Genomic DNA, 20,264 nt, shown 5'->3' with positions numbered 1-20,264 from the left:
TTTGATGGATTATTTGAGAGTTGGTTCTACTCTTTTTTTTTCTTCATTTATTTTTGTTTTGCTAGTTTCTACTCAACACAGAAAATTGTTTTCATCATTTTGAACATCTAGATTAGATCCAATCAATCTCTCTATTTAATAGAAAACAAAATCGGTTAATGTTTAATGACATTTATTATTCAAGTTAGCCACAAGGTTCAATCTAGCAATTCCCTAGATATATAATAATACAAATCTGTGGTATACACAGCGGTTTGTCTCTTTTATATGGCGAATTGTATTTAAAATTTTTTTAATTATGAAATTTATATACGAGTATAAAATGTTTTATATGTATATCGCCACATAGTCCGGACGAAGAAATAGACATTATTAGTACTAGAAACATCCTACCCCCAATGTGTACACCTCTAATCAATGTGTGATTTAGCCCTTTTCCCAACACCTGCCCAGTCCAAAACACAACCTTAGCTTTTGTGATAATCACTCTTATACTTTTATGTTTTTTACTATCTCAGTATATATCCCTAGGCAATATATTGCTTAGTTTTGCCTCTTTTAGGCCTTAGTATAAATACTATCATATTTTATATACTTTTCTATGGTTTACTACTTTTGTTCAACACTGTGTATAATACATCCACATAGATATATGCAGCATGTTTCATTTATTTTTACTGCTGTATGGTAATAACACGTACTGCTGTATGTATTATAATTTATTCAACTTACTATTTATAAACAATTAGATTGTTTCCAGTTTTTGCTTTTTTTATCTATTAAAGACAATAGATATTCTTTATTCTAGAAATTCTTTTTATGTGTCAACTGGTGCACAGGTACAAGAGATTTCTCACCATTTAAATCTGAAAATAGAGATGCTAGATTTTAAGGTATATGAATATTCAACTATACTAATTACATCAGGCCAAACTATTTTCAAAATCATGCTATCAGCCATGTATGAAAGTTCTTATTCCCATATCCTTGCAAATACTTGGTATTGTTGGACTTTTAAGTTTTTGCTCATCTGGAGGATATGCTCTGTGCTTCACTGTGATATTAATTTGCAAATCTCTGATTATTAATGACTTTGAGCCTCTTTTCAAAGGTTTGAGTGTCCTTATTTTTGAATTACCTGATTAAATTGTCTTTTTCCTTTCTAATTCATAGACTCAAAAATAATATTTTTGGGAGTTCTCTGATGGTCTAGTGGCTAGGACATGGTGCTTTCACCACTGGTTCAAACCCTGGTCTGGAAACCGAGATCCCACATCAAGCTGCTGCACACCACAGCCAAAAAAAAAAAAGTATAAAAGTATAAAAAATAATATACTTGGTATTAGTCATTTATTACAATGAGTGTAGCAGTTGATTTTTGTATATTGATCTTGTATCCACAAACTTTGCTGATTTCATTTATTCAATAATTTTTGTGGGTCTCCTAGGGTCTCCTGCGTATATGAACATGTCATCTACAAATAGAAATAGATTTAACCTTTCCTTTTCAATCTGGATGGCTTTTATTTTTCTTTCCCAATTGCCCTGGCTAGAACCTCCAGTACAGTGTTGAACAGAAGTGGCAAAAGTGGACCTTGTATTATCCCTGCTCTTAGAGAGAAAGCATCCAGTCTTTTCACTGTTAAGTATGATGTTAGCTGTGGGGATTTGCTCTTTATAAGACTGAGGAAGTTTCCTTTTACTCCTTTTTTGTTGAGCATTTTTATCATGAAAGAGTGTTGGATTTTGTCACATATTTTTTCTGCATTCATGAGATAGTGCATTTTCTTTTCCTGTATTATGTTGATATGATGTATTACATTAATTGATTTTCAGATGTTAAAACAACTTTGCTTTTCTGGGATAAACCCCACCTACTCGTGGTTAATAATTTTATACATTTTAGATTCAGTTGCTAGTATTTTGTTGAGGAGTTTTACATCTAAATTTATAAGAAATATTGATCTGTAGTTTTCTTGTAATGTCTTTGTCTGGTTTTTGTATCAGGATAATAGTGACCTCATAGAATGAGTTCAGAAAGTTCGGAAGTATTTTCTCCTCTTCCATTTTTTTTTTTTTTGTTGTTGTTTGTTCTTTTTTTAGGAGAGCTTGTGAAGGATTGGTATTTATTCTTTTTAAAAGTTTCATAGAATTAATCAGTGAAGTTATTTGAGCCTGGGCTATACATTTTGGGAAGTTTTAAAATTATCAATTCAGTATCCATGCTTGTTATAGACCTACCCAGATTTTCATTTTTTTCCTTGAGTAAATTTTAGTAGCTTGTTTTTTTGTGAGAGTCTTTGCATTGCATCTAAGTTTTCTGTCAGTGGATTAGCTCTTATGGGGTGTTTTCTTTGTGGTATTTTGAAGTTAAATGAGGATCCCAAGCAGTTTACTTAACTGTTTGGGGTAGAATTTTGATAAAGAACACTAAATTTGTCCCGAAGCTGGTAAACTGAGCTGATATAATTCCATAAAGGCTGTGAGTCACCCTTTTTCTTTAGGAAGTGAAGTCTCTTACTCCAGGCTATGCAAGGGATGACCAAGGTAAAGACAATAAATGCTTATATTGTCTGTTTGCTCAGGAATTCTTTTCCTGAGGATTTCCTGAGTACCATGATTATACAACGCTCTAGAGAATCAGTTTTTATGACTATATTGGACTGAGTAAAGACATGGAAACTGTGGTTCTGTTTTTATTGAGGAAGACCTCTTTTAATCATCCTTTCATGCAAGGTATGTATATCTCCTGTGTCACAGAGGTACATTCCACCCGATCAAGTTTCCTATATGCCTTAGGACTGAGGAGTTTCCAGTTCTATCAGGGTTATATCTGGTCCTGAGTTACCCATCTGAAGTCAGCCCTCTTGGCCAAGGTGTACCCAGCTGATGCCAAGTATACAGAGTTAATTTAGGGATGTCAACAGAGTAATAGATTCCAGGAGCCCTGAGAGCCTCTCACATGGGATTCGAGCCTGGGAAACAGCAGGCTGAGCAGGAGTAAGCTCTAGAGGTGGAAGAGTTCAGATGTAGTGTTCAGAGGAGAATCTCCTTTGGATTCATCTCAAGGAGGTCATTTAATGTTGTTTCCTCATGATAAGCTTTGGACTTCAGGAGTATTAGTCCAGGAAACATCGAGTTTGAGGAATTGTGGTTGGTCATGGGCTTCATTGGATAGAGCTGTGCTAAGTTGCCTCATATCAGGAATCCTGCTGGGAAATTTATCCAAATGTCCTCCAAGGAAGAAAGAGGTCCAGGAAGCAAGTGATGACATGGGCCTAGTCATTAGTGTTGGAGTGAAGCGCAGTCAGGAGCCAGTTCACCTTTGTGTTCATTCAGAGAGAATGGGCCATTCCTAAGAATCATTCAGTCTGGAAATGTTTGTGAGAAAATTGTTCCGTTTTCACTTCATAGATTTATGCCTGTTCTTGTATCAGGGATGGCAAACTTGGGGGGGGGGTGTTGGGAGATGTCTCTAAGCCTATTTGTGAGCCTTGTCCAAACCTAAGTGACTGGAGACCTGTACTTTTGGCAAATAGGTTTCCACAGCCATCCAGGAAGGGCTGTAAGAGGACATTGCCATCTGAAGTCAATAGATGTGGTTAGAGGTTCAGGGAAAGAAGGGGCCAGTGAAAATGACTTCAGTCCATTCCTGTTCCTATCTGGCTTTCAGATTGAATCTGTGTGTGTCACAATAGTCTAATAAATTGGTCGGCTTAGTCTTTTTTCTCTTGTTACCTTGGACTGTATGGCTTCTGACTCTTAGGCTTGATAGGGAGTGAGATTTCCTATAGAAGAAAAAGAAAAAGTGTGTGTGTGTGTGTGTGTGTGTGTGGCTTTGACTCAAACCCAGATCTCTCTTCTGCAGCTGTTTTTTCAATAGATTCTTTCTCTCCCTTTGGTCAGCTGTATTAGGACTGAGAAAGGCCAGGCTAACTATTCATCCATTCCAGGAAAGGTCTCATGCTGGTTGATGGATTTTGCTCTGGGGATTTTGAAAGCTTTGGCCCTGCTCAATCCACTGTTCAACTTCTGTGTTCTGGTTACTTTCTTGCTCTCCTGCCCATATCCCTTCTCTTACTCTGTTCCCGTCCCTCTTTCAACTTTTCACATCCTAGAAACAGATCATAGATACTTTCATATGGTATTCTAATGCTATGGATAATCTATGTATTCAGTGAGACTTATGTACTTGATATTTTAACGCGACTTAATCTATTGCTGAATCAAAGGTTTATAGTATATGCTTAGTTACTATTTTTCCTCTTTTTAAATGCTGGTCATTAAAAAATGCAGATTCATAAATTGTAGCAACTAAGAAGTTATATTAGAATGATTGGTAATGACAGTATTAAAGGACTTTTGGGGAAAAACTATCACACTAACTTCTTTTAATGTTTCCACATTATATTTTAGTTGTTGAAAATGTAATTTTCCCATTTATATATTGCTTCATATTCCATCTTCTCCAAGTTATTTTCTAATAATATTTTAAAATTATGATTTATAAGATTTAATTATATTTAATGAACATAATGACTTTCTATCATACAGGTAGACATGTATAAGTAATTTATTGATCATAGACTATTTTTCAATTGTAATTTTCTCCTTTCCTTTCCTTTATTAGAGATATGTTTAGAATGGACCTCTAATTTAAATATCAAGTATTTTAAAGTATATTTATACTACAAATATTTTTAACTACACAGAACCTAGGTTGAATTTACCAAAAAATCTACAACCTTGATTAAACTTAAATTTTGATTTGGGAGTTTTTCTTATTGCAGTTATGGAGATTACCTTAAATTTTATTTCACTCTTAGACATATATTTTAAATAGTGTAATGGAGTGCTTTTATACGTGGTAATCATTGGGTTGAAAATGATAATTAAGGAGCTGACCTTTTGAATAATAACTTTCATCCATTTACTGTTCTTTACTGAGCATCCCCTTGAACTAGATATTTTTAGGTACTAGGAACTAAATGGTGAGTTGACTGCAACCTTTCCCTCAGAGAACTCTGTGATCCATTTTGAAAGAAAGAATGATAGGTAAGTATAATGTGCTGTGGTAGGAGAAATATAGCCAAGAAAAATTCACAACTGCTTGTGTCCCAGAGCCCCAAAGAAGGCCAGCTCACTGTGAAGGGGAGGTGTCTAATCTAACTTGGGGAGTTAAATTTGGTTTCCTGGACAAAGTGGTGTTTGAACAGAGATCTGAACTGTGAGCAGGAATTGGCTGCTTCATGTAGAAGTTCATACCCACTGTGTTGTTCTGGTGATTACTGTTCTTATTATTTTTGATCTCTTTGGGTGAATACTAATAGGTAGTTTCTGTCTTTTCTCAGAAGACACACATAAGCATCATGAGAAAAGAGAACAGCCCTATGGAGAGAAGCCAAGCAGAAACCCTGAAGGCCAGGCTCCTCTACCAGGATGTTTGCTTGGCAGTTCAGCATCTTGACCTTTTCCTTGAAAAAGGAAATGCCCACAAAGAGGTCTTCAAGCCTCATGTCTTGGCCCTCAGGGACGTGGTTCAGCAAGTCTGCATTAAACTTATGTTCCTGCACCCAGTGGACTATGGGAGGAAAGCAGAAGAGCTATTATGGAGGAAAATGTACTCTGATGTTGCTATGCTGCTGCTGAAGACCAACAGAAAACACATGGACACCTTCACACAGTGGGAAGGCCCCTTGCAGGCCCATCTGAAGGGTAGCCTCAAGTTCTACAAACATCTCTTTCTGTTCCTTCAGGAGCATTATGAGCTGAGGTCAGGGAGCTACATCAATTGGCCTCACAGTGCCATCCACTTGATTGGCTGCAAGAAAGCAGGTCCCACGTCAGAGGAAGAGGTGGCCTGGGCGTGAATGGCCTGCCGCTGCTGCCTGCTGTACCTGGGAGACTTATTCCGCTATCAGAATGAATTCCTAGCCTTGGCCACTAAGGACTTGGAGGAAAAGTGTTATTACCGAGTCCTGTCAGTGGCCCGCACATGGGCATGCCCTTCAACCAGCTGGGTGCTCTCATAGGGAGTAAGTACTATGACATTGAAGCCACATACTCTACCAGCACTGCCTCCACTCAAAAGTGCCTTTTAAAGGGGCATCTTGGAACATCAAACGACTCTATGATCATGCAGGGAAAAGGTACAGTAAGCTGAAAAGGTACCTGAGAAAGAAGCTGTCTCCCAGCCAAAGGCAATGTGGGATAACAAAAGGCTGCTGGTTAGCTTTCTCTACCTTCAGAGCCTCTTGCAGCCTCAGAGGAAATTCAAAGCAACCAGGCTCATGGCCCTGTGCCAGCTGGTCCTGGAAGACTTCCATCTCTATCTTTCCTATTGGCTGTGCCCATCTGACCTGAGCCAAGCCTCCAGAGAGAGGAAGCGCCCAAGAAGCTATCTGCTCCTGCCAGACCTCCTCATCTTCCACATGGTGGTTCTTTGCCTCATGAGTGTGCACAGCCTGAAGACAACAGGCTTGAAGCAGCACAGGCCAGCGGTCACCTTCACCTTGACTCTCTTCTCTCATTTAATTCAACACATGACTACCTGCATCCAGGCTGAGCTCCGGAAAGGGAAGCTGACTCCAAAGGTGGACACCCCCAATGACAAGAAAGACCAACAGAAGATAGAAGCTGAGGAGGGCCAACCAGACCTTCTAGCCTCCTGTCCTGGGCCCACCCCCAAATCCCAGAAAAGCCACAGGTCATCTTATATTTCCAGTGAGGGTTACAACTCGGAAGCCAGTTTTCATTCTTGCTGTGACTTGGATGAGACAGATGAAGATGAAAATATGTCCTTATGCTCACAGGTTGGCTCAGAAACCAGTAGTGAAACTTCTTATTCAGACACAACTGATGAAGAGGAAAACGGCTCTCTGAATCCGGAAGCAATGTAGGAGAGTGGGGCCAAATCCAAAGATAGCATTCTCCATCCCAAGGATAAGGTGAAGACATGGCAACCTCTTCTAGATCTGTTAAAAGCAACAAGTTCTGCTAACCAGTCAGCCTCATTGAATCACAAGCTTCCAGTGAAACATGGCTTGCACTTGACACCAGTCTTAAGTCACAGTTTTCTGTTGCCTCCATGTGAGCTGAGCCCTGCCTCCAGTAATACATCTGGCACAGACGATGGTGTGAGCAGCTTTCCTGAGACAGAGCCTCCTGCTGGCTCCTGCTTGGGGCAGGATACCTCTATCAGCTAGTCCTGTGACAATCTCCAGACCATTCAAAAGAAATTGCAGATCCTCTCTCCAGAGGGGCTGCTGCCTACCATCAAGGTGATCCTGGGCTGGCTGCACACCAACCACAGCCTCCTCACTTCATGCCGCCAGAGTCCACTTAGACTGTCTGTACTGCTGAATCTGCTTCCCTCTGTGGGAGACCTTCAGGAACCAGGCCTGGGTCTATCCCACCATCTTCGTGACCTGCTGCAGAGCTGTAAGGGTCCAGACCTTCCCAAGCTGCAGCAGCTCCCTGAGGACATTGCCCTGGGCCAGCACATTCCATGGCAGGCTTCCCAACAGAGGGTGGGCCTGGAGCAGGACCCACTTCCACTCAGCTTCCAGGACAAAGCTGCCCTGCTCATCTGTTTCCTCAGAAGCTTTGGCCACTTTGCAACGACACTCCCTGGACGGTTCCTGAGGTTTGACTCTAACCTGGGGGTCTTTGTGAGCACTAGGCTTAAAGGACCAGATAACCCATCTCAGCAGTATCTAGAGAGAATTTCAAGGATCAGGTTTTCCAAAGACATAGTTCAGCTCTGGCTTCAGCGTGAAGTGATGCAGCTAGAGAAGACCTTCAGGCATCTCCAGATTCAGTCAGCTTTGACCCCTTGCCTGTTCCCCAACCCTCGGGCCCTCCATGAGCACCTTCCAGTCATCCAGCAGCTTGCCACAAGTGGTAAGTTTCTCCTCCTCATACCCAAGATTGTGGTTGACATACTGTATGTCCTGAGGAGGAAAGACCGCTGGGCTTTGGTGGCCATCACCTTTCTAGAGGACGCGCTGAAGAGAGGGAACCAGTACCTTCTCTGCCAATCTTTGTGTTTATGAGGTTTGTGAGGCCCAAGATGACCAGGCCAGATTCTGACGCCGGGGACCTCTGCAAGGGTCTGCTGGACTCATCCCAGCTGGGGACCCCTGAGCCCAGGAGCATGATCACAATCATCACGGGCATCTGTTTGGACAACTCTAGGAATTTCTCACACCCTCTGCAGTTGGCACTGGGGGCGGCAACTGAAGCTGGTATGGAAATCAAGAACATTTAGCGCTTCCACAGGGAGTGGAAGACGGTCAGCTGACACAGTCACATCCTCTTCTTCCTCCTTCGGCTCTTATACCTCAAACTCAGTGTGTTCACCTCTTTTTAGTACTTAATGTTAAAAGCAGTCATTGTGTAAACTCACATTTGTATCTACCTAGGGGTAGAGTCTCTGTGTACGGACTCCCAGAGACCTTCCTGGTTTCTTCTGTGTCATCTTGGCTTGATAATATGTTCTCTGTCTGAAATATATCTCAAGATTAAATGAACTCATGCTTAGCGTTTTTTTGCGGTAAAGCAGCAAGTTAAGGAAGCATTTCCAAGGCCCCACTCAGCTGGGTAGATTTATAATTTGCTTTGCTCTGTTTTGCGACATGAAACTTTTTAATGCTCTTTTATTGTGATGTGATCATGCCTATTATCTGAGGTAGGCCTTTGCTAATTGTGAAAACTTAATAAATGGAGAGCAAATATTTTGATTAGCGTAAAGGGTTTTATTGCAATTCCTGGTTGCGTCTTTACCTTCTTTTATGCTGTATTCAGGTTCTTCCCTTTAGGCTAGGACTAGGTCAGTGGTCCAGACCTCTGCAGTAGGATTTCATTTGCTCCCTTTAATTAAGCATGACAGCAATAGTCCCAAGGATCAGCAGATTTGGTTCAGCTTTTGATAATCTGGGAGTAGATATTTCATGGTACAATATTGGTATTTTTTCTTACATCTGCTCACAGTTTCCAATTTGGCTACCCTGACATTGTCTTTTGCTTTATTATTATTTTTTTGGCTCTCAGATGTTTTGTGAGACCACCTGTCACCTCCTACATGGCATATAGGGTAGCTTTTTTCCTGCTATTAGCAGAATGTGGACCCTGTAAATATTGGGTACAAGTTAAAACCTACCATGTTACTCCGATTGGCATGTGTTAAAAGTGTAACGTTAATTTCCTCTCCTCTGCCCATCCCCAAAATGTTCTTCCCTGATAAACTATCAAATTTCAAAGCCAAGTTAATATTCTTTCAGAGTCTCAAGTTCTTGAGGCATCTGAATCTTCCTCTGCTGGGTATATTCCTCCCCAACACAGCCTCAGATCCGATTGCTCCCCTCAGAAGCAGAGAAATTACCTTCTGAGCTTTCTCCTCACTCCTAGGTTCGCATTTCTCAGTTATCTTTGTGTTTCAGTTAAACTTATGTCCCTTTGCCTTTCTCATGCTTTTTAAATTATTTTCTTATTCTTATTAGAAAAATCTCAATAAATGTAAGAAGAATAGGAAAAAGAAAAACCCCAAGATCGTTTCACCCTAACATTAGCATTTTTGTTTTGAGTTATTTATAACTCATCATGCTTCCTCTGCATGAATATTTTTCTTACTTGTGATTATATTCTATAAATACCTTTTCAGCTGTCTTTTCTCCAAATTACAGACACTTCATATATTATTGCATTATTCCTTGCCCCCTTAGTAGCTCCTTCCTATTATTGTTTGCATAAGCATTAATCTTTCTTTTCTAATATTTGTATTATTAAATTATTATATGATAAAGATCTTAGAATTAGTTCTGTCATATAGATGACTAGAAATTGATTTACTAAGTTAAAAGGTATAAATATATATGAACATAATATGTGTATATATATGTATGGACATAAATTTTACATTGCATTACCCCTTTGTGTGCATCTACATGTGTATGTACATATGCATATAAATGTGATTTTTTTACAAAGCCCTGCCAAATGGCTTTCCAAGAAAGGAGTTTCTATCCAAGAGGGGAATAAGCATTTTATGTCATTTTATCCCTATATTTTCATAAAGTATATTATGATTATTTTCTTGTTTTTTCTTGATTTTTAAAAAGGGACCATGATTGATATGGATATACCATAATTTGCTTAACCGTTATCCCATTTTGGGATTTTTTTGGTACATCTTTTCTGGTTGTAAATAACATAGATAAATTTTTTGTACACATCTATGCTTATTAGAATAAATTCTTAAAAGTAGAATTACTGAGGCAAAGGATCAGAGTGCATTATGGCTCTTAATATACTAAAAATAAGACTAAATAATAATGATATTAAATGGGCCTCCTAAAAGTTTGTAAGAATTCTTACTCCCCAGAGTATGAGTGTGCATATTTCATTGCATTCAATTCAGAGAATTTCAGTTTTTTTTGCCAATTCAAAAAGTGGAATTTTAGTTGTATTATTAACCATAGGAGTTGGAAATAAATAGCTTAGTGGCTGTATTATTAATTTTAAGTTTTTTTGCTCAATATTTTTTTGCTTAATATTTTAAAATGTTTTTCTTATTTCTTATTGCTGTCATCTGCAGTCAACCTAAAACAAATGAAAGGGCAAATTGGACCCTAAATATACCTGCCTAAATCAGATAGCTGACTGCCCTTATATTCTTTGCCTTGCTTGCTGCAACCTGCCAGGTAGAGTGCTATATTCACATGAAAAAACTGATAATAGTGATGGCTCATGAGGGGGGAAAAAGGAACTCAAAACATGCAGTGGAGCAGAAGAAAATAAGAGAACAAGAATAGATTATTTAAAAAATGCAAGAAAATCATGGATGTGGAGAAGAGACTTGTGGCTGCCTGATGGGAGGGGGAGGGAGTGGGAAGGATCGGGAGCTTGGGCTTATCAGACACAACTTAGAATAGATTTACAAGGAGATCCTGCTGAATAGCATTGAGAACTTTGTCTAGATACTCATGTTGCAACAGAACAAGGGTGGGGAAAAATGTAATTGTAATGTATACATGTAAGGATAACTTGATCCCCTTGCTGTACAGTGGGAAAAAAATAAAAAAAAAAGAAAAGAAATAATCACACACACAAAAAATGCAATCAGAACTGTTTTTATGGTAGGAGATATTTGGTCTTTTCACATATGAAAATAAATGTTCATTTGTCACTGTGGAAGATCTCCCTCTTAAAGAAGCCTGGATGGGAAGTTCCAAATTGCACATGGGAAGGAAAGCTCTAATCTCAATAGTATGAATGGGGTGAAGACAAGAAAATGTAGGGCAAGGCTAGCTGTTCACACAGTAGACACTGGGTTGTGTCTCACAGTGGGTTTTTGTTCTTTCAAGCCCAGGAGCCAGTCCCATTCTCATTCTTATTGCGAAAAGTAGGTCATTTTAAAATGTCTTGGCGGCTGCAGCTGCTGATGCATGGCATATTCCCCCAAATCAGCAATTATAGCAGCAGCTAACCCACCATAGTTCTGCTAATTTTTTTTTAATTTTTTTATTTGCAGGAGTCTTTCCCTGAGAAAACCTGCTGTTGGGTTCTGTGACATTTCCTTGCTTTCACTTGCAGAAGTTTTGAAACTACAGATGTTCACCTGATGATCAGCAGACACCCCTGTTCTGGACTTAGGTAAACACTGAGAAACACTGAGAAACACTGAGCCAGGGGTGGGCTGCCTTGAGGATGCACTGTTGTGAATTCATGATCCATGTCACAAATGTCTCTTGCATGGCTTGCTGATTCCTGGTATAAAAAGCCTTGCTTAATCTATGGAAGGGGTATGAGGCAAAGAGCATGTTATTGCTACTAAATGACTGGACTTTGGTTTACTTAGAGAATATACACCAATGAAGTCAGCTCCTGCCAGACAAAGCTCTTTAAAGAGAGAGGCATCTTAGATTACTTGTTGCTTCCATTCATTCTAAAATGTTTGTTTTCCTTTCTTCCTTTTTTTGTTTTTTGTTTTTTGTTTTTTGTTTTTTTAGGGCTGCACCTGGAGCATATGGAAGTCCCCAATCTAGGGGTGGAATTGAAGCTGTAGCTGCTGGCCTATACCACCGCCACAGCATTGAGGGATCTGAGATGTGTCTGTGACCTACACCACAGCTCACAACCACGCTGGATCCTTAACTCACTGATTGAGTCCAGGGATGGAACCTGCATCCTCATGGATACTAGTCGGGTTCATTATAGCTGAGCCACAGTGGGAACTCCCTAAAGTGTTTTTTTTTCTAAAAGTACAGTCTTTTGGCATAGATCCATGCAACTGTGGACAAAATTTTATACACTAGGAGACCTAATTTTCTCTTATAGTTTTTTCTTCTCTTCATCATTGTATATCAGGAGTGATATACAAAAACAAGTACAATTTTAAAAGTATAGTGCCTAAATCTTAGTATTTGCATAGAGGCTCAACTGGGGAAAATAACTCTTAGAAGTTTTATTATCATCTGGAATTTTGATAAGGGGAGCACCGTTTGATGCATAAGAATTTATCGCTGGGTGTGGCTACAAACAATTCTTTCTATGAATAATGATATGAACAATTGCTTTCTAATTTGCTTTTTACTCTAGGTTGTAGAAAAGAATGCTAGATTTTCAGATTAGGAGGGTAAAATCAGTCAAGTTCAGCAATTTTCTCAAAGGCCTGCAGCTCTTAAGGGACTTACCTGAGATTCGATTCTAGATATATCTAGCTCAAATCTATCCCAAGTAGATCTGGTTCACTTATATGCACACAAAAGCATATAGAGTATATCTCTTAATCAGGCAGGAAGAGGACATCTCAGTGAAGCTTGGCGAGAACCTAAAGGGCAGCTTGTGGGACACAAAAGCAACCCTCACTCTTCCCCTGTCTGATTGCCCTGGCCCTATGAAAACTTAGGGAAAGAAAAGTTAGTGGAGAGAGAAACAGCCCTGACTGGTAGTTTCAACTCTGACTTGAGATGATGTTTACTCATTAAGAAACTACTTTAAATGGGAAGGTGCTGAGTTATTTCACTAGGCAAGTTTTATACTGAGTTATTTTGCAAGGCAAGTTTTACATTTTGAGTGGAATTGGTTAAAAGATAAGTTGTGTTTAGACAATAACCAGAACTAGATTTTTCTTTTCTACAGATGAATTATGGTGTGTAAATTTCAACCTTACTATGAATGTGTGATGCATGTGATTTTTAGGCAGCTAGAACATATATTTATTCTGGTTGAATAATATATTTTGACGATAATAATTTCTCTGATGATCTGAAGACTCATATTTCCATCTGCCTCCTCTATGTATCTGCTGGAATTTACTACATATCTGAAATTCAGCATGTCTGGAGGTGAAGTTATTATTTCAACCTGACCTGCCCCCCCCCATTGTCCTTATTTTGATAAGTGGCATTTGAGCAAATTTCAAACACTGGTTCCATTCTCTTCTAACTACCCACCCTTAACCAAAAGGTTTAATTGTAAATAATATAAATCTATTTAGATGAAATTGGATAAATAGGAATTTGATTATGCAAGGAGGACCGGCAAGCCTGAATTTTTAGGGTAGGCTGGACACTCTTGGACAGGACCTAATGCTGCAGCCTCAAGCCAGCATTTTTTCTTTCTCATGGATTAGTTTTTCTTGTAAGGTCTTTATGATCTTTCACCTGATTGAATGAGCCCACCTTATTACCTCATTGTTGGGATAATCTCCTTTACTTAAAGTCAAGTGACCATAGATGTTTACCACACCTACCAAATACCTCTACAGAGATACTAGATTGGAATCCCATTCAATAAATAGTTTCCATGGTCTAACCAAATAGATACATAAAATTAACCGTTATACATTTGCAATTCCTCTATGATTTCCTAAACATAGCAGTAAGCAATTATCAACAACTTGCTGAGTTCTTGTTTGTTCTAGATATACTATGTTTGCTGCAGTGGAAGCATGAAAACTAAGACATATTTCTTGTCCTTGAAGAAATCACAGTTCTAGAAATAGAAATTGACATCTTATCAAATACATTATAATCACTGTAGAATGAACAAGATGTTATACTGGAGAGGAGATAGTGACTCTGCCATCTAGGAAGTTTATAAAATACGTCTTTCTGTTCAAACTGTCTCTAAATCTACTGTTTCCATCCATTGACATTAAGGTAACTCAAGTCCTCTTCAGCACCAGCTGGAAATTTGCTGTATCCTGCTAATGATTCTCCTATTTGCACTTCAAGTCTTTTTTTTTTTTTTTTTTTTTTTTTGTCTTTTTGCCTTTTCTAGAGTCGCTTTCCGCGGCATATGGAGGTTCCCAGGCTAGGGGTCCAGTCGGACCTGTAGCCACCAGCCCATGTCAGAGCAACAGCAACGCAGGATCTGAGCTGTGTCTGTAGCCGACACCACAGCTCACGGCAATGCCGGATCCTTAACCCACTGAGCAAGGGCAGGGATCGAACCCGCAACCTCATGGTTCCTCATAGTCGGATTCGTTAACCACTGTGCTACGACAGGAACTCTTGCACTTTCAGTCTTATCATACCTCCACCTTGCCACCAGAATTATTGTGCTCTTATACACCCGATTATGTCTCTTTCTTAGTTAAAAAGCAATGGCTCATCATTGCATAACAAGTCCAAATTCCTTAGTGTGACATACACACTTTGGAACTAGATGGCCACTTTCTATTCTTTTCAGATTCATTCAGCATTTCCTTCCCCTCAAACATAAATTCCATTTCCTGACTACAATAAATGGCTTGAAATTCTCTGAACTTATCATTTCTTTTTTTCTTATATCCAAGCATTTTCACACACTGTTCCCTTTGTCGGGAATGCTTTCTTCCCCATTTTATGTTTTAGTATAGATTTTATGTTTTATTTAGATTTTATTTATTCTTCTGATTTCAACATAAATATATCTTCTGTGAGGGCTTCTTTATTTCTGAATGAATTTATTTGCTCTCTCTCTGTACAGCCATTGTTAAACTCATATATTGCATTGGAATGGTGTCTTTCTCTTTTACTAAACTTTAAGCTCCATAGTAGGATGAACTACATTATGAATTTAATTTTATTATCATCCTCTCTCTCATGCCTAGATTTGGGCCTGGAACATGCTAGATATTTAATATATATGTAGGTATCTACATATTATAGATAAGAAAAGTGATTTGCACAATTTTCTAAGCTAGTACGTATAAGTGTTACTTGAAGTTAATGTTGCACATTATAAAAATCCTAATACAGTTTAGAATCATTTTTGAAAATTAGATATTGTTTCTTGCCTATGAGATTGAAGCTACCCTCAACTTATGAGGATCTTAGTTCAAGTCTTTACTATATCACTTACTATTTATGTATAATTCTGATCAAGCTACTTCATTATTCTGAATTTTGTTTCCTCAAATATTACCTGATGCACAATGTTAAGGGAATGAAACTAAGTCATGTGAAAGTCTTGTAAATGAATGCCCTACATAAACACCACTGTTGCTCATGAAGCTGCTTCCTGGGTAGTGATATTATGGACCCTACAGCTATGGAAGATGACTCATTCCATCATAACATCATTTTTGTATCAATTTGGGAAATTTTTTTTCTTCTCTCTTCATCTAGGTCTATGAGGACAAGAAATTACATCCCCTCTTTGCTAAGAGAGTTAGGGAAATATGTACATTCCTTTCTCATTTGGGTTTGAATCAAGACCAAGGGATATGAAAGCCAGATGATTTCCTATTTGGCATCTTATTACATGGCCATTTATCATCCTTTTCTCCTTATCACTGTGTATCTGAGATTTAAGGCTTAGGCAATAGGAACTGCTTTGCATACTAAGGACAAACACTGAGCTTTATTACAGTTTAGATGAAATATGTGCTTTAAAACATAAAATGAGCTCGTATCTAACTATGACATACAAAATAAGTAGAAAATATGATATCTACTTACAAATAGCTTGTAGGGTACTGTTGTATTGAGACATTCTAATGTGAGAATAACAATGAACTTTATAAGAAATTCCCCAAACATACATTGACTTAATTTTAGATTACATGTATATAAATATCAAACTTCATAAAATAAATTGATATTCATGACATTTGAGGTTTTTACATACTGGAAAAAATATTAGTTTTAACCTATCATAAATTTAAAGGAAACTGATTCTTAAATCAAATCTACAGAAATAAATCAATCCTACTAACAATTCTGGTCCCTTGCTGCAAGCTTTATAGGAAATATTTTGTTGTGTTGCTCAATCTTTTTTTTTTTTTTTTTTTGTCTTTTTGCCATTTCTTGGGCCACTCCTGCGGCATATGGAGGTTCCCAGGCTAGGGGTCGAATCAGAGCTATAGCTGCTGGCCTACGCCAGAGCCACAGCAACGCAAGATCCGAGCCGTGTCTGCAACCTACACCACAGCTCACGGCAACGCCGGATCGTTAACCCACTGAGCAAGGGCAGGGATCGAACCCGCAACCTCATGGTTCCCAGTTGGATTTGTTAACCACTGCGCCACAACGGGAACTCCATGTGTTGCTCAATCTTTTAAACTCAACCTATGCTTTTATTATTCTCAAGGAAAATATGAGATCATTTAATACAACTGTGCATTCCTGAAGTTATTATGAAATCAAAGGAAATCTTAATATACCAGGTAGAACTGCTGGTCTTTTTCAAATAGTTCATGTCTTAAATGACTATTTCAAATGAATTGTTTACAACCTGCCATTGGATCTGTAAAGTGGGAGAGCACTAGTGGTTCATCTCGAGGATGTCCATCTTGATTTTACTGCACACCTGTTAGTTCTTCTTGGCTCCTCAGGAAATGCCAACACACACCTTTCCAAGCAAACTTCTGGATTTTCCTGCTTAAAGGCTGTGTCCAATGTAAGTGTTTTCTTCTTTCTCTTAATTAAGTCACTATAATGTAGTGCTAAAGAATATGGGCTGTGAGCCAGCCATTCCTGCCTCAGTCACTTTCTAAAGCCAAGATAATGGGTGAGTTTTTGATTTTTCTGAATCGATTTCCTCACAGAGCTGGCATGCAGATCAAATGAGCCAATATGTGTAAAGCACTTTGCAGGATGCCAGGCACATAGTTGCACAAATATAGCTATGAGTTATAACTTTCTTGAATTACAACTCTAGTTAGAAGATCTGAATGGTTTTTTCTGTATCAAAACCAAATGGAGATGATCCAGGGCAGAGTATTTCTAAGTTAACATTTCTATATTCCCAGTTTTATTTAAAAAAAAAAAAAACCTGTCTCTGACTTGGAATAAATTGAAATAATCTGAAATTGGAAGTCAAAATAGAAAAATTTGGTATCATTGATAACTGTTGAATGTTAGAGCTGCAAGAGCCTCTGCAAATGATCTAGAACAATCTCCTCTTCTTAAAAATAAGGCATTTGAGACCTAGAGAAGGTAAGCAACCTGTTCATGGTTATAGTATAGCTAGAGAGCGGCAAGGTTGGAAGCCCCACTTTGGCTCATTCTGGGAAAAAAATGACACAATGTTTTTCCTCTTTAGCCTCTTAATGCAGTATATTGGTCTAATAAACTATAGTTTTCAAATGAGTTATAATTTTGAACTATACAATATTTAAAATATTAAGGACTCCCAAGGGTGAATGTTACAGAACAGAGCCCCACTGCTAATTTATTCTCATATTTTCAAATAAAACCAGAGGTATATCAGATTGAATGAGTTTATTTGTAACTCTCTGACTCTGATTAATTTATATGGTACCAGTTTAGACACTCTCACTCTCTGCTCTCGGAGGGCTTAGTGTCAGGAAGGAAACCTGGCATTAAAGTCAGAGCAGATGTGCAGTCACTTCCTCCTCTAGCTTGGCTCAAGCTGCTGGTATAATCACTAGTCTACTCTAACATTCAATTTTTGGATCACTGCCTTAAAAATAATAACATTCAGAATGAGACTCTGGTTCAGAAATCCTGCCGCAGTGGGATGATCCTTTGTATATTTGGTTGAGTGAAAATTCTGGGAGCAGACAGGTTGAGTAGGCATGTAGTTAATGCAATGTCTCTTCTTTGTGTAGAATCATGAGTGCTGTTTCCATAAGGAAGTCTCCCTACTGATGACATATACCTTGCACATAATGTTTATTCTATGGGTCCAACCCTGATTGTATTTCCTTTTCTGGGTGTATGGTACCTATTTGCCAAGCAGGGTGGCTACTCATTGTATGTGTTCTTTTTATTCTGAGTCTCCTAGGCAAGTCTAAGCAAGCAGCAGATGCTGAAATGAGTTTCCCCAAAGTGTAAACATGCTAATGATTTATAGCATCTGTCCAACTTGGTGGAGAAATGTGTTCATTCTAGCTGAGCAGATTTTGCAGTGTCTTCTTAAAGTTTTCAGTTTGATTTCTCCATTGTCATTTGGTTTAGCTAGTTCTATTATGCTTTAAAATAAGAAGAGATATCACATCAACCACAAAAACTGTGGGCAATATTCTGGAGGAGCTGCAGAAAATCATATAAGAATCAAAATGCTTAGTTGCAAACAGGGTATTCCTAACCTAAGACTAAAGGTTCTATTTGAAGTATGGATAGAATGAAGATGTGTTAGCCATTTGAATTTATGAAATGAGATCTTGTCAATTTAACATTAGAAGGTGGTTCAAATAATCTAGAATTCAATGAAAAAAGCATGCACTTGAACTATGAGAATAACAAATGTCAAATTTTTGAGAGAAAGCTGCCATTAGGAATTTTTTTTTTATATAGTGTCTATCCCAGTAAGAACTCGCCTCCAACCTCTCTCTGGGCTTCTCCTGTAGTAGCAGGAAATCTGGGTCTGAAATGAAATCAGATTTTTAAGTTGCCACTAAGTGAACACCATTTAGCATTTTGATTCCTTTAAAAGAGCTCATCAAGTAATTGCCTCTAATGGCAGGCAAGCAGGATGACAAGCAAGATGAGGCATCATGAAGCTAATGAAAATTTAAAGTGGTCTCCATTTTCCTTTGGCATGGGGGAGGCTTATCAGAGCAGTGACTCGCCCTGCAGAAAATGACACGTCTCCTAAAATGATTGAAGCAAAGACATGCAGAAGCCAAGATAAGTCATCTGGTGCCCAAACCATAGAGGTAGCTTAAACTTGACAAACTCAAAGGCAAAAAGTCAGGGATTAGATCCCCACATACGAATAGAACTGACTTAATCCCTGAGTGAACTGCATATACTCTGGGCCCATGAAGGGCATGGCAGCCCTGATGACCTTTGAGTTGCTTTCAGGGTCATTCTTCCATTGTTTTGAAGAATGGCACCTGGTTTCTATTGAGATGGACCTCCCACATTTCTAGTCACTGAATTCTATAAATTTCATCTCCGTGGAGTTGGCATCTCTGCACTCATCCATTTCATATTGCTTTAGTGAAGGGAATGCCTTTCAGGTCCTCCCAGGGAGATGGCTCTCTGACTTTATTCTAACTTCTCTCACATCTCTGTGCTTCTGATATTTTCCTCATTACTTTGCCAAGGCAGTTCTGCATTTCACCCTTGATGGTGGCAGGCCATCATTGTATATTGTATCCACATTCTAAGGTCACCATGAAATCAAGGGGGCATACTCCTATACTAATAAATTCACCTCTTAATCCACCATAGTAATTATTCAAACCCATGCCCCTGTTTCTTGATAGTATGTTTTAGTCCTATGCTACAACTTTTTTTTTTAATGATCAGTTCTTTCTTCACATAGGACTCTACTTCCCTGCTCGTTATGCTATTTCTTGCTCTAAACCATACATTCTAAGCCAGAGTAGAATGAATTTTGGGAACAGGAAAACTATCTTAAACATTGCAAGTTATTGGGGCCCTCCAAGGGACTATACATGTTGGTATATACACAGTATATCTGTGGTACTAAAATTTCATTGGAGGATTGATTAGGGGAAAAATATTTATGAAGGTCCTTAGGTAGGTGGTAATGAAAAAGATTGAGAAACATCAGTCTAATGACACAGCAAAGATTCTCAACCTAAACACCATGGACATTTGGGGCAAGATATATCTATTGGTGGGGGCCATCCTGCGAATTATAGGATATTTAGCAGCATCCTGGTCTCTGCTCACTAGATGCCAGTAGCATTGTTCAATTCCCTTTCCAGAGGTCTCTAGATATTGTAGCAGTTCTCAAACTTAAGCATGCATCAGACTCACCTGAAGGCCTTGTCAAAACACAGATTTCTGGGACCTACTCCCTAATGGATCTGAGCATTTGCTTTTCTAAATAATTTA

General features: G+C 38.6%; 1 protein-coding gene across 1 annotated transcript in view; it reads left to right on the top strand.

The window, feature by feature from the left end:
• LOC110260475 overlaps positions 1-11,653 on the top strand; it is a 107,263-nt gene extending 95,610 nt beyond the window's left edge. Inside the window, exon 7 of the mRNA XM_021090800.1 lies at positions 11,531-11,653. Within this exon, the coding sequence (XP_020946459.1) occupies positions 11,531-11,621 (91 nt within the window). The 3' untranslated portion in view covers positions 11,622-11,653. The remainder of the gene's footprint in view (positions 1-11,530) is intronic.

The sequence above is a fragment of the Sus scrofa genome, chromosome 4 (genome assembly GCF_000003025.6).
Source record: "Sus scrofa isolate TJ Tabasco breed Duroc chromosome 4, Sscrofa11.1, whole genome shotgun sequence".
Taxonomy (NCBI): Eukaryota; Metazoa; Chordata; class Mammalia; order Artiodactyla; family Suidae; genus Sus; species Sus scrofa.
The sequence above is the reverse complement of the archived record's forward strand: the minus strand, read 5'-3'. Positions and strand labels throughout refer to the sequence as shown.